The sequence below is a fragment of the Phocoena sinus genome, chromosome 7, assembly GCF_008692025.1.
Source record: "Phocoena sinus isolate mPhoSin1 chromosome 7, mPhoSin1.pri, whole genome shotgun sequence".
Classification (NCBI taxonomy): domain Eukaryota; kingdom Metazoa; phylum Chordata; class Mammalia; order Artiodactyla; family Phocoenidae; genus Phocoena; species Phocoena sinus.
The window spans coordinates 39,553,397-39,569,181 of record NC_045769.1 but is presented as its reverse complement, the minus strand read 5'-3'; the positions used below and the strand labels follow the sequence as shown (position 1 = coordinate 39,569,181).

The 15,785-nt window shown below is 37.3% G+C and overlaps 1 protein-coding gene across 1 annotated transcript in view; it reads right to left on the bottom strand.

Moving 5' to 3' along the window:
* DNAH7 (dynein axonemal heavy chain 7) overlaps positions 1-15,785 on the bottom strand; it is a 306,947-nt gene that overhangs the window by 182,505 nt on the left and 108,657 nt on the right. Inside the window, 5 exon segments of the mRNA XM_032637818.1 lie at positions 2,810-2,996; positions 5,189-5,874; positions 7,894-8,040; positions 9,907-10,131; positions 13,469-13,547. Coding sequence (XP_032493709.1) covers positions 2,810-2,996; positions 5,189-5,874; positions 7,894-8,040; positions 9,907-10,131; positions 13,469-13,547 — 1,324 coding nt within the window.

Below are 15,785 nucleotides of genomic sequence, written 5' to 3'. Positions count from 1 at the left end.
GGAGGGGGCCCAAGAGAGTCCCTAGAAAGGTTTTCAAGTGCATGTAAAGAGAGGAGGCTAACGTCTTCTTCTCCAACTGGAAGTCTGTTCCATCACCAGCATGCTGACCTGTGCCAGTGCTATCAGAACAGGAGAAGAACTCTGGGAGAAGGTGGTATGGTGGGACAACCAGGTGAAGGAAGGGCAAGGACCATGTGCTCAAGGTTACCAAGAAGTACAGAAGATGGATCCCAGGTGCTGCAGACCCCAGGTGAAATTAAGGGCTACAGATCTGTGAAATACTACTAGAATATGGGGCCAAAGACATGCATATGAGAGGAATGTGGCAAAAGCCATCATTGGTAGATCAGTTGGAAGATGGAGTCAAGTCTGGCAGAGGATGACCAAACCTAGGGGAGATGCTCAAGATAGCATCCCTCAGCAGCCAGAGCTTGTCGGGGTCTTCACCTGTCCACACTGAGTTAATCTGTGGACTTCACCTCTCCGCAACTTGTCAAAAAGCTAGACTAGCTGTGATGATCAACTGTAAAGGCACAGTGCAGGTACCAGAAACAGGAGGCCGTCCACCTTATGACCACCAAAGAAAAGAATAGCCAATTTGGCTGGATCGGTTACATCAGTACATTTTCTCTCCCTCTCCCTCTTTTTCTCTCTCTCTTCCTCTTTCTACTTTCTCCCCTTCCTTCCCTTTTTCTCTTCACCTCCTCCCTACCTTCTTCCTGTCCCAATACCAAGTGATAAGACCAGGAAAGAGAGAAGCAGTGTGGGAGAGCGCAGTCCCCACCCCACCAGAGCCTCAGGGTTACCTGACTACGGGTAGGAGAAGAGTTCTAAGTAGAACAAGAGATTGAGGTTTTCAAACAGGTACAGCTCAGTCTTCATAGGCAAAACTATCTTAATAACCAAAAGTGACTGGAAAATTCTGGAATTACACTGAAAGGTCACTAAGGGAGCCTTCCCCAGTGAGAAACAGCCTTTGGCCAAGCGTAGTTAGGAACAGGTACCAAAGCGTACAACTATTTCATGCTTATACCTTAAGGAACCAAGATAACCTCAATTCAAGCCATTTATATTAACAGCATCATTTACATTCTGTTTTTAACCTCTGAGCCTTTTCTCTTGGCATAGTTCTAAAAGAACATTTATTAGAAACCCATAAGACTGAAAGTGATGGCTTTTTGTACCTAGCATTTAATCCAGTGGCTTCTACTATACAGATCATCCTCATTAGCCTTCCTGAGAGAATATGGATTTATGTTTCCTTTCAAAGCTCCGGAGAATATGGACAAAAGCTGTCCTGAATACTAACATATCGAGAAAAAAAAAATGTAAAGCCAATTGAAGAAGATAATCAAGTCTTATAGCAAAAGTAAATGAAGTGTCATCCAAAGAAAACTGCTTATTTGGGAAGGAGAGGAAGTAATGCTTTTCTGTTAATATGTTTTTAATGTGGTTTTATAGAATTGAAAATCTTTCTCCTTTATTTACTAGACTCAGCATAGCTTCCCCTTTCGCAGGCATTGAACTATCTATAAAATTTCCCTAGCAATATGAATTTTGAAGAGTATTTTGATCGAATGTCAAAAAAAGAATTTTTTTAACTTCTAAAATTATATTGAATAGGAGAATACAAGCATCTACTTTTTTTCTTTTTTGGGCAACAAAAAAATTCTACTTCAACCCCTTCCAAACAAAAATGTATACATGTTTTAAGGGTTTTGCCCTGTTGTAAGGAAACAATATAAGAAAGGCTAAATTTATAAAACAAATTAATTAGAAATGTGTTACAAAGTGACTCACCAGTAGGCCCTTTAAATATGGAATTCCAGTGTGATTAATTCAAAAAAGTTTGGTTTATACAGAAGCTTTGTTTCAAGTATTATTACATAAAATGAAGTAAACTTATTAAATAAACAGACCCATGTCCATCTTATGGAATATTTTCCTATAAAATCATATAGTTGACATTGATACAGTATCATCAGTATTTAGGATTAGAGTCACAATTTTCAAAGTTTAAATAATAAAAATATGCATATTTCCATTTTAGGGTAGAAAAACTTCAAGATAATACTCTTCCTATCTTACAATATTGTATTTGATCAAAACACCAGTAGAGAAGTTTACATTCATTTAATGATATAATTTAATAGCTAATATTTCTTGTATTTTAATCTTAACTTCCACTAACACACAAACCACGCTTTGCAGGCAGTAAATAAATAAATGTCTTTTGAGCTGAACAAAAACCATACCTTTTTTGGTGTTACTGGTTTTTATTAAATTCCCTCCTTAACTTAAATTCTAAGTTCTCCACTGTACTTGTGTGGTGATTGATTGGTAGATTGCATTTTGTTTGTATTTATTGGGCTCTTTAAGTATATTTACCTTTGCAGCAGCTCTTCTTTTTTTTTTTTTTGTCCCTACAGAGAAACTTGTTGATTGAGCAGTTGGCATGCTGACCTTTTCCCACCATGGCACATTTCAGTGGTGGTGCAGCCAGTAACATGGGGGCCAGAGAATAGACAGGACAGTGCGTGCTGAGCACACCGTCTTCCTACCAGAGCGTCCAGTAAGAACCACTGCTAGAACAACTATCATTAAGTAATGCAAATTCAATTTTGACCTTAATAAGTAATCAGGACAAAATACCTATTTTCCTTTTGATGTTTCTTGCTCCTGGGATTCTAAAATAATATCTGAAAAGAAGCCTACGTGGGAAAAAGACAATGGCTTATTTAGATTGTTTTGAACACAAAAATCATGTCACTTCAACAAAACAATCACATTCTCAGAGATTTTTACCTACCTGTACTACGCTTTTCATTATATCTCTCCATATTTTATCCACGGTTGTAAATCGTCTGCCTTCCTCAGGCATTTGAGACATAATGTCCGGAGAACTAAAAATGGGCTCTAAATACAGCCACGTGGCTTGGACCTTGAGCCATTCATCCAGAACCTCCTGAAGCAGCAGGAGTTTGCCCTCCCATTGCCTGAGAAGCAAAACACAGTGGCTCTTATCAACAGCAAACCAAGCAATGTTTCCGATGATAAAACTCAAAACCATGACTAGGCTGTCAATCTTATATGCAGTGGTGTTATTCCAATTTCCATTCTTCTACCTACTAGCTTTGTTCTACAAAATCTGTCTCTAAATAATAGCATCAACGTTTATGCTAATACAGATATATACATGTTAGATGTACCTATCTACAAATGGGTTGGTTTCTGTATATCAGTAAACCTTTCTGCAATCCGATTCTATGGACAAAGGGTACAAACTGAGAAATGAGATTTTAGAGATACTAATGGTATTCTCAATCAAGGGCACTCGGAGCTTCTTAGGAAAGGTAATTGCATCCAAGATTTATTTCCTTTAACATTCTTATTTTTTCAGTTTTTAAAAACTTTGGGGCCATAAAGGCTTTATTTCCAGAATAAAATATTTCAATTCATAAGATATAACTGGCATTTAAAGAAAAATCTACATAATCTTAAATACACTAGTGTGGCATTCGTGAGAAGGAAGCATTTTTGAATTTACAATGAGTTATCAGTTTATTTCTAAATATGGAGAACAAAAACAACTTAACTTCCTCAAGAATAAATATTATAATTACAGCATAAACTGACAATTTTACAAGCACAGTTCTATGGTCTTTGCATGTATTTGCTCTATCCTCACAACAACCCAAGGAGGCAGAGTCCAGAGTGTTGTATCTTTTTACCAATAGGGAGACTAAGGTACATAATAGAGGTAAGTACCAGGTTCAAGCTCACTCAGCTAATAAACAATAGAGCCAGATTTGAACCCAGACCGCTGTAACCACTACACTATAAGAGATAACATAGCCATAAAGAAGAATGATTGGTTAATGGCAACAAAACTTAGAGATGGGATGGCTTTATGTGTAGATTCATACATTACTCGTCATTTATAATTTTAGATTGTTAAAACCAAGAAATGTATACAGGAGTTCAAAAAGTCGCCAGGCATTTTTAAATGTCTTTCTAAAATACCTTCCTTTCAATGTTCATCAATAAATGTGTCTTTCACACAGAGAAATGAACGCCTCTACTTCCTTCTGGTACTCTTCCCTCTTTCTCCATCTAACCCCTGACTAATGCAAAAAATTTCTCACTAGCTAATGATCTCATGAACAGTCCTTAAAAATAGAATCTAGATATACCACTTTCAGAGAAGTTCAAAAATTACTCTTGATGAGCACATTGGAGCAAGCTGGGCAGGAGGCACAGCAATCAAACACTGAGCCAACACCAACAGCTGAGCAAGCTCAGGTTTAGGATAATATATCAATAACCAGAGGTTGATATCACCAAGCAGGTAGCTTTCCCTCACCATGCAAATTCACACTGAAGTTGGTAGTCTGACTTGGATTTACTCTTTTTTTAAGATAAAATATAAGCTGCTTAAAACAAATCACAAAAAATTTAAAAACTGACAGGATGGGCTTCCCTGGTGACGCAGTGCTTGAGAGTCCACCTGCCAATGCAGGGGACACGGGTTCGTGCCCCGGTCTGGGAGGATCCCACGTGCCACGGAGCGGCTGGGCCCATGGGCCATGGCCGCTGAGCCTGCGCGTCCGGAGCCTGTGCTCCGCAACGGGAGAGGCCACAACAGTGAGAGGCCCGCGTACCGCAAAAAAAAAAAAAAAGAAACTGACAGGATAAAGGTCAGATTTAGTTGGCTGCGTCAGACGCTCAAAATTCCAGACGAGAATCATAGTTTCATGCTTTTGCACTTATCTAGCCATCCTTTATGCATATGACTGGAAATTACAATAGGCTTTGAGGAATCATCGACAACAAACTAATTAGTATATTTGGAAAATTACATTATCATCTTCAGTTTTACAGTTTATATGTTCTATAAACTGTGTTCATAGGCATGAGACTATTTTTGAGAGTCAAATGTATAAGATCAGATTGTGGGCAATAAAAACGAATATCTGGAAGCTGACTGTCTACTACCTTTGTTATGAATATACATGACAGCAAAAGGATCAGGACTCTTCCAAAAGCAATAAAGGTTATCATTGCTTACAATACACTATTTAACATATTAAGCATAAAGTACAGAATCAATTTTTAAGAACTGGATATGACATATGAGTGATAATTTTGGTAACATAGTATAAACACTGTCATATAAATAACACTTTACCTCATTTGTTTCTCATAGGGTTTAATGAAAGGAGACCCTCGCATAGTTTGTGTCTTAATAATATGGTCATCCAACAACATCTGAATTTCATCAACTGATGACAAAATAAATGTCCCACTTTCTCTATAAGGAAGAATGACAAATTCCACTGCATCCCATTCATTAATCATCTTCTCCATGGCCTTTTCGAGAGAATATTCTTTGCTAGCTGCTTCACTAATACCTTCAAACCTATCTAAGTATGGTTCCAGATTCATATCTAAAAAAGAGAAGACAGTGGAATCATCTGCTGGCTCCAGGGGGTAACCAACGATGCTGGACATGGCCTCCCAGTGCCTGGGGCGCAAACCAGGATTACAAATCACTTGAATGAGAGGAATGTGCTGCTTGAAATCTTCCACCTTTGCTCTTACTTTTTTTGTCATTGCCAATGCATTTGGAGAATCATGGAAGGTTTTCTCCAGCTTATACAGTCCTCTCCAGTAATTTCCAACTTCTGTTTCTATTTGGTCTGGATTCACCTTGTGATACGGTCCTTCTGTCCATGCCCTGTGTTTGGTGCTAAATTCTACAACAGTTTCATAGAGACGAAGATAAGGGTTCAAACCATCTTGGATTTTTTTACGTTGAGGATATATTGATGGTAGCCAACCAAACGCCTCCTCCTCAGCATTAAGCTGCTCGATCTGGAAGGACAAGTATTAAGTATGTTATTCTGAAAGTGAATGATATTCAAAATAAAGTTTTAAAAAATATTTATATCAAATGTGACCAAAAAAACCTCTCATTAATCCCTAAAGTTAAATTAGGCCATAACTAGAAAAACTGAGCAGTGATCTTTTTTCCTATTTGCTTTATTTTGTTTATTTTTGTTGTTCCTATTTCTTTTTTATTACAGTTTCCAGAGAAAAATGACTGGTTAAGTTAGTTAAAATAGTAAATTTATATATATAAAAAGTCTCTGCCCATCCAGATATACTGAGGATATAGCTTCATTTATTTTATTTTATTTTATTTTTTTTGCAGTACGTGGGCCTCTCACTGTTGTGGCCTCTCCCGTTGAGGAGCACAGGCTCCGGACGCAAGGCTCAGAGGCCATGGCTCATGGGCCCAGCCGCTCCGCGGCATGGGATCTTCCCAGACCGGGGCATGAACCCGTGTCCCCTGCATCGGCAGGCGGACTCTCAACCACTGCGCCACCAGGGAAGCCCTAGCTTCATTTATTAACTCACAAGAACTTAATTACTTTTTTAAAAATTCATTTATTTATTTATTTTTGGCTGCATTGGGTCTTTGTTGCTGCGCACTGGCTTTCTCTAGTTGTGGCGAGCGGGGGCTACTCTTAGTTGTGGTGCGTGGGCTTCTCATTGCAGTGGCTTCTGTTTGTTGCAGAGCACGGGCTCTAGGTGCACGGGTTTCAGTAGTTGTGGCACGCAGCTCAGTAGCTGTGGCCCACAGGTTCTAGAGCGCAGGCTCAGTAATTGTGGCCCACAGGCTTAGCTGCTCCGTGGTATGTGGGATCTTTCCAGACCAGGGCTCGAACCCCTGTCCCCTGCACTGGCAGGCGGATTCTTAACCACTGTGTCACCAAGTAAGTCCCAAGAACTTAATTACTTTTAATAAACACAGCATTGTGTTAGATACTGTGGAAAATAGAAAAAAGTATATTGCAAAGTACCAATTCCAAGAGTTAGTAATCCAGATGAGGAGTTAGATACCAATTATTTAATAATATAAGGCAACAGAAGAGATGTGTTAGAGCAGTAGCCATTTAATATAAAATGAATGGTGTACTTTTAAAAATGCTATCACTCAGAGACAAGAGAGCCTGCTGAAATAGCGCAATCACAGATGCTAGAGAAGCTACAACCAGGGCTGGGTCTTGAAGGTAAGTAGGATAAGAGACACAAGGAAAGCATTAATTTCCTCTTAGATTAGTAGTGAAGTTGTGAGGATATGGGAGATGTAGATGAGAAATCTATAGAATTGAAAAGAGTGAGATAGATATGTAAATTATGTAGATTACTTAAAATTTCAGTGGCATCAGGTTTAAAAAATCTACAATTTCTCTTGTCTCAACATACATTTACATATCTGAGATTATTAGAACCAATTAATTACCTGAACAAATATTAAAATCTTACAATATATAAAAAGTGGTAGAGCATCATAATATGGTCTGTTTTCATATTTCCCCTTTTTATAAAAAACGCAATTAAAAATTTCAAACTTCTAACATGGCAAAGAGTACGGCTTTTTCCCACCCAGCTGCTTCTAACGAGACCACTGATTTCTGAAATAGCGGTACTGGGAACAAAGTAGCTTGATGGGAGAAAATAATGGACCTAATTTAAAAACACAGCCATCAAATCTAAGCTGGCTTCCATGGAGGTGGGAAATCTAAACAGTAACCAGGTGTTATCACATAACGTAAATGATCAAGATTAAAAAGCAGGTGCAGATATAACTCTATCTTTAAAAGATGAAGGCCACTGAAATGTTATTACTACCAACAGAAAACAGCAATGCTGCTCCCTCCTTGAAGCATGTCTATAAAATCTATTGGTGCCATTCATATTCATCTCTAATTAAATGTAGTTTAACTCTTTTATTTGAATCCATTTCTTAAAGGTGAATACCCAATACAAATTCAAATGCTCATTCTGTCGAACTAATTCATCCTATTAAGAATTTTAAAATTATACCTTGTCTGCTGCTAAATCCAACTTTCCATTCAGTGTCTGAGCCTTTTTCAGGTACCGCTGTATATCTTGAAGATCTCCAAATGAGTAGAATTCTTCTGACTGTTTAGCATAACTCTGCAATTCCTCCACAAACCGTTCACACCGTAACTGATAAAAACAATTATTTTCGTTACTATTTTTAAGAGTAAAAACCCCTAGGCATCAAGAGAAAATTTTAGAATTTGTAAGGATTGTCAGAATTATTATTATTATATTCTGTCACTGGCAAAATATGAAGAAAGGGATGATCTTGAAGATGACTGGGATTCAAAATATACAGAATTTTTAAGAGTTGGGATTTAAGATTAATGGATTAAGATTCCTATAATTCACAAATTAGAGAAAGTTTACCCTTGTATTATCAAGGTAAGAAGTTCTAATAAAATGAATAAGAATGTGCTGAACAATGGTATTTCTTTAGTATGCTAATGAAATACGATCACTTGAAAAAATCTCACAATAATCAAGTATGAGGCTAACAGTGAACTCCAATTTTTTTTTAAGGCCTGTAAAGGTAGCATTTTTACAAACAACTGGAAAAAACTGAATTTCTTTAATTGCGTTCTGATATTCAGGTATCTCTTCAATCAGCAATGCTAAAACAAAGGATTCCAAAGTTATTTTTCTTGTCCCATGGGCTCTCTTCACAGGAAATAAAAGAAATAAATCCAGATTTAAAAGCCGAAAAACGAAACCCTGCCAGTATAAAACAGGTGTGTGGTTTTTTTTTTTAATGAGAAAGGCTTCTTACGAAATTGTCATTGGTAAGGCATTCCACATTAAATGGCTCTTGAAAAAACAGCTCTGAATAAAATATTCGGAAGTCAAATCCAGGTTATTCAAAAATAGATTTTATAGATTATCTAGGTTGATTTCTGTCCTCTTTGGTTTTCTGGCCAATTTATTGCTCTGGCCCAGTGGGGGAAGGAAAATGAGAGGACAAATTCATTAACATTATGTGTAGTTTGTAGAATGGTATACATTACAATGAAGTATAGCTAATTCTGGGCCACCTAGTGACTTCCTAAGGGTCTATTATATTGTAGCATAAGCATCATATACTCACGATGCTTTCTACAGGTTCTAAAAATTTCTGAAATGGCCTAAACATAAAACAGAAATATAGACTTAAATATAGACTTATAGTTTAAAATGAAGGGTTTTTTTTGTTTTGTTTTAAGTCTATAATTTATTCTGCAAACAACATATGCTGAAAATGAGACAGCCCTGTCATCAAGGAGCTGACCAACTAATGGGGAGATGGAAATAATAACATAATGATCAGATAATTAGCCCGGTGCAGGTGTGTTAAAAGTGTCATGGGAGCAGAGGAGAAGCAGTACTGAGGTCTGACTGAAAGGGCTTCTCGGAAAGTCAGCTGACTTTGCTAGATAGACAGGCGGGGAGGCAGGTCACTCCAGAGAGAATGGAGAGAGCAGGTAAGAGATGAGAGGTGTAGGAGAGCGGGGACCAGAAGTTGCTCAGGGTTACTGAAGAGTCAAGAGCAAGAAGTGGGGAGAGGTAGGAGGTGAGCCTGGACAGGTAGATGGGGGGGATCACACACCATCTTATACGTAGGACACACACACCAAAGGTTCAAGTCACGGAACGTTACAGTGGTGGTTCTGGGCACGGTACTTAGGCAAGTTGGTGATTATGAGGTGTGAAGGCTCACCTCACCAAGGGAGCTTTGACCTTAATAAAAAATAAACTCAAGACAGTACTATAAACCGTATAAGATAAATACTATTCTTATTAATGCTCATTTGTGGGCAATATATTCAAATGTTTTCTCCCTTGAAAAATGAAGAAATGATGGCACATCCATCCATTATGTGTCCTATCCTCTACTAAGACTTATGAGAGGAGAGGGCTAAGATATACTATCTGTGAAATAGAGGAGCTGACATTGCTATGTAAGAAGTTAAATATTTCCAGAAAGTGAAAATAATTTAAAATATCCATGATTCCCACCTTAAGACCTTCTTGATATTGTTCTGTTTTCTCCTTAATGATCTTCCTGTGTTCGTCAAAAATTTCATCCATTCTTCCATACCACTGGAAGAGATTATTATTTAGCCTGATGTCTGCTGGAGAAAAGTTGGTACACTCAATGAGGAAGGCGAGGCAGTTTTTAGAATCCACCAATCTCCGTCCCAGTTCAATCATATCAACTGTCTCTACTTTCTGAATATAAGCCTGAGGGAAAACAAAAATTACAGATGGCATTTTAAGGAACAGCTCATGTCAAAAAATAGCCTGTAGAAATACACTGCATAAATATGTACAGACTTGTTAGAAGTATAGACTTTTGGTTCCAAATAGGGGACTGCAGCACAGTCTGCTTCTCATCCATCCTGAAAACCTTTACTGACAGAGCAGGGTGAAAACCAGAAATACTGAACAACACACAAAGAGCACTGGAAAACCAAACGATGCTATGGTTCTCTGGAATATAAGAAGCAGATGCTGAGTGATATCATTTATTCTTTCAGAAGAGCATTTCGGGCACCTATTATGTGCCTGATGCTGTGCCAGGTGCTGGCAATACAGTGTGACAGAAACAGACCTGGGCTTTGTCCTCAGACAGCTTATAGTTTAGTGGAGGGGACAGTTAGTCAAATAACCACCAAAACAAATGTAAAATTGCAAACTTGCAACAGACACCAGTGCTGCAACACTTTCCTTAGTTATAAAACTAAAATATAACTGCAGAGAAATTTAACAAGGAAGGTGCTAAATCTATGAGGAAGACTACAGTACTTTATTGAAGGACATTTTAAAAGTACCAAATAAATATGGAAACCCACGGTAAAACATAATATTATAAGATGTAAATTCTCCTCCCACCAGTCTAGAAAGTCAATGCAATTTCAATCAAAATTGCAATGGCATTTAAAAAAAACTAAATTTGATGTAATTTTAAAAGTCTCTGAAAGTACTCAAGAGTAGGCAAAGATTATCATGAAAAAGGAAAACGATCGAGACTAGCCCAGCTAAATAGCAAAATATACTATATAGATGCAATAATTTAAACCGTTCCTGCTCTGGCTCAGGAGTAGAGAATGGAACAGAACAGAGTTTAGAAATAGATCCAAGTACAAATGGAAATTTAGTGTTGAAAGAGAGGCATTTTAAATCAGGAGTGAAATGACAGATCAGTTAATAAACTGTACTGAAGTAATTGGCTATTGATTTTGGAAGAAAGTAAGAGCCCTATTTACTTAGTAGAAGTACAGAGAAGGTATACTGTTAAGTGAATAAAATAATTTGCAGGAGTAATGATTCTGTTTTTGCAAAGACAAAGCTCTGTGTGTGTGTGAGTGGGTGAATATATAGGTGTGTGTGTATGTGTGTGTGTACACATGCACATGGAGGTGCCCATGTGTATGGACATATATACATGTAGCTCTCTCAAACCTCTTTTGAAACATACTAATTTATGCATATATCTTAATAATATAAATTCTGAAAGAAACCTGCTACCCCACTGAAAAATGAGAAAACTGCCAATTACTTGTACCTATCTGTGTTTACCTTCCCTGTTATACCCCACACCTCCCTGTCTATGAAGTAAATGCTTCTTTTCTTAATGCTTTTAAAGTTCTTTTAAATCTCTAATAACCACCTCTCTCTGGCTCTCCCTTTTCATCACTCTCCCTAGTGCCATATATACACATAAGTTTGGAAAGAACCATTACCCCAAAAAAAGGAATTATGGAAAAAGAGGAACTTTTACTTTGTACAGTTCCATATTGTTTAAATTTTCACTTTTGTAATTAAAAAGATAAAAAGGACATTGCCTTAAAAGCTTTCATTGATATGTCATTCTAATTAGGATGTTTTTCTGTTGCAAATCCAAACAGTGATCTAAGTGAAAATACATTTTTGTAATTTGGTTAATCAGCTTTTTATGTAGTCAAACAACTGCATTTTTATTTCCTCTTACTGATAAAAAATGACTAATGTCTGTATTGAATAAACTGAGAAGATATTTATGCCCTTACAAGAATAAACTTTTTCAAGATACAGAAATATTTTAAATATTAGGTAATGAATCCTATTTGCTAATTCTGTGAAATGTTTCTATGAACAATAGAAATTCACACTAAATAACTCCAAATTCCTAAATACTTCCAGTGATGGTTAAGAGGGTAAATAAATAACACTCTTCATACTCAGTATTCATTTTTTTCAAAGGAATTTCCAGCTATGGAACTCTCCAGCTACCTTTCAAATCATCCATAATCAAAGTATCACTTGATGTTCTATAATAACTCATGTAAAATATAAAAAATTCTAAAAAGGATATCATAGGTTTGTTTGTATTTGATACACACACATACACATAAATTCACATGTTAAGAACCCCAATCCAAGTACAAATACTTTAAAGGACATAGAACCCTTTAGAGGCTGATATGTAAAATTTGGTTCTAGTGATTTTCACAAATTTTTCTTTAAGTGAATAATTTAACGTACGTAATCATTTGAACACCTTTTGTAATTTCCTACCTATACAAAGTTTTGAATGATTTAACATGTTTTGCTGGGTTTGCTTAAATATTTTAAAATCTAGGAACACAAGGGTTCTATTTTGGATCTTCAGATTGCTAGAAAAGGAAAAAGATCCTGTAAAAGTGTAATGTTGTAAGAATGGAAAAGGAACAAAATAACTGGATGATTAACCAGGTGTTTTATATTATTTTATTACCATCAGGTAGACTTCAAGCAGAGGCAACAAGAAAAATGATGCAAGACTTCTCTAATATTTTTAGTACCATAAGTCCTATGCTCAAAACACTTTTCAGCAAACTACCACAGAAATGTTTAATATATAATAAAAGCCTATCAAAAACAAAATAAAATATTACTTAAGGATTAAATATTTGTTGATTAAAAAAATGAAGGATGACTGCATATCTCAGGTTGCCCAAGAAGTCCTGGTTTATGCCTGTTGGCATGGTAACAATTATTAATAGTGCTCTCAAAAAGATTCTTGTAGACAACTGCATTAATAACTCCAATACTTCACCTCTCCCACTGTCTGTCCTTGTAGTGTCCTCTCACTGGCTCTGTGGCCATTTTGGTCAACAGGCTATTCGCTAATGTGACACAAGCAGAAACTTGAAAAGCATTTGTACAATTGGGCTTGCTTTTGTGCCTCTACCATACCATGAAGACATGCCCAGGTGAGCCTGTTGAAGTTTGAGAGACAAGCGAAGCAGAGTCAAGCTTCTGAAGCTAATTACACTAGTCAACCCAGCTGAGAACTAGCTGATATGATTGAGTCCAGAAGAACCATCTAGGAGGAGTGTCCAGCCTGAATCACCAAACTTCACACTCATGAGGGGTGTGTGTGTGTGTGTGTGTGTGTGTGTGTGTGTGTGTGTGTGTAACTTACTATTTTAAGCCTCTGTTTTAACTTTTGGAGCGATTTGTTATTGTATTATTATGTCAATAATTATAAAAGCTGGGGAAAAAAAGAAAAACAATTTACTTACACACACGACTATACAGAGCTTATAAACAATACCTTCATTTCCATCAGTTCTGCTGTATTTGGAGGAGTGCTAAGAGCCTTTTCAGATATCTTCTCAAACTCCTCACATAATCTGAAACACCAGACAAAACCCATCTTCTATAATGAAATTTTATTCCTAAATATATTCCTGTGTACTATTTTAATGTTCTATTACATGAAAAATACAGTCAGATTACCTTACCTATATGACATCTAATTAATTAAAAGCAAATTTGTGCTCATTTACTCATTCATTCAATACACATTTAATGATGATCTATTCCATTCCCAACTACAGTAATAAGTGACGGAGGTACACAAATGTGTAAGATGCAATAATGGTTCTCAAGCAGTTCACAATCCAGTATGGAGAGCAAGACTATGAACAATCATTTCCAACCTAGAGTTTTAAGGGCTCTACCAGAGATTTAGTTGAGATGGCACAAAAAGTTGGTCTACTTGGAAGGCATGGTTAAAATGGGCCTGTGTGCTCAGAAGCTTCTGGTAATACGCAAATACTTCCTACGGATTTAGGTTGTGGGCAATATAAACAATGAACTTACTATGGGATTTTTAAAAAAGAGTAGTGAGAGCTAAGGAAGTTCAGATAACATCTGCAGAAATTTCTTCAAGAAGATTGGCTGTGAGGTGAAGGAGAGGGAATGGATGGTGATGATGTTGGGTTGAAGTGGAGGGTTGGAGGACAGAAGAGGGTTTTGACCGTGTTTGTAAATTTCAGAGGCAGAATCCACAGTGAAGGAGAGATTTAAAACGAGACACAGAGGGGACGACTAGTAGAGCCAGGTCCAGAGGGATGGGAGGCAAGGGGGCTGAGCTCATAGGTAGAGACGAGAACAGTGAGTGGCTGACAGACTCTTGACCTCTGAGAACGTGGGGAGGCAGATAGGGAGGGGTTCGTAGAGAGGTGAGATGAGACATGTAAGGGCAAGGAGTTGAGGGCATTTGTATCTAGTGGTTCCTATAACAGTCCTGGTATATCCTCTATACAGCCAGTGAGTCTGGTGAGAGGCATAGTTAAGAGAAAAGGGGAAAAAGTAGAACTGGCATGAGCTCTGGGGGCAGCTAAGAGGCAGGGAAATAGTTATGAAATTAAAGCAAATATTTCACTCAGCACGAAATGCTGTAAATAAAAGACATTTCACTATTCTTCCAGTACTTTTAGAGGAAAAGGTGTTTCTCAGATAAGCCTCCCGAGTCCTAACCCTTTTCCACGTGGTGCCTCCCTCTTCAGCCTCCCCCGCTCACAGTATCCGTGAGAGCAACACAACCCACTCCTTGTTCTTGGAATACACCATGCCATTTTCATACCTATCTCACTCCCTTCTACATATTATTTCCTCTAACTGGAATTATTTCACCCACATCATTCACCTGGCGGACTCCTACTCATCCTTCAAAATGAATTCCTACATCACCTCCTCTTTGCTGACTTCCCTGATTTTCCCCCTCTCCTCCAAACCTCACCCTGAAAGGAAATTAATCACTTCCTTCTCTACTGTTCTATTCTGTGGTTCAGGACAGAACTTATGGCACCCTGTTGTAATTTACTGAATTGGATGCCTATTTCTCCTTCTACAATGTAACTTCCTTCAGGGATTTTTTTCATATTCAGTCCAAGTCTCTAGTGCTGTATCTGACGTATGGTAGGTAAATGAAGCTCCCTCCAGGCTTCTTACAGGCTAAAAGAAATATCTTTTTAATGCTTTTTCCCTAACACTATAATTATAAAAAATTCTGATGATTTGGGGGTTTTATTCCATGTAACTGATAGCAGGAAAGAGGTTTCTGGAGCCACACTATCACCAGTGCTAGAAAACTAACTACACTTCTTGTCTTAAACAGGTATTCTGCTTCACACATTAGCATTCTGTAAGTTTACTTAACATGAGTCAGTTTTCCTAAAAATCTCCAGATCGGACAACAAATGAGTTTGTAGTTAAGGTAATGTGTTACCATGGCCTTGAAGGGTAATTACAGTAAAATGATGTTCCAGATTTGAGATCCTTGACAACTACTGTGTATATCCACTGTGAAAACTCACTTTGTGTATTGATTACACAAACTTAAAAATCTGAAGTTAGATAATGTCCACCTGACTTATACAAAAGAAATGCAAACACATTTTAACACCACCCTAATTCAGACAACTGGGAAGGCACATTCATGGTGAAAAAATACTAAAAATCACAAAATAACACTTACAGCCAAGTTGAAATAAGTTTGGCTTTATCTTTTCTTTTCTGTCATTTACGACACTGCTCTAATCCATTACTTTAGTTGAGTGACAGTTGATTCTATTTAATTCCTC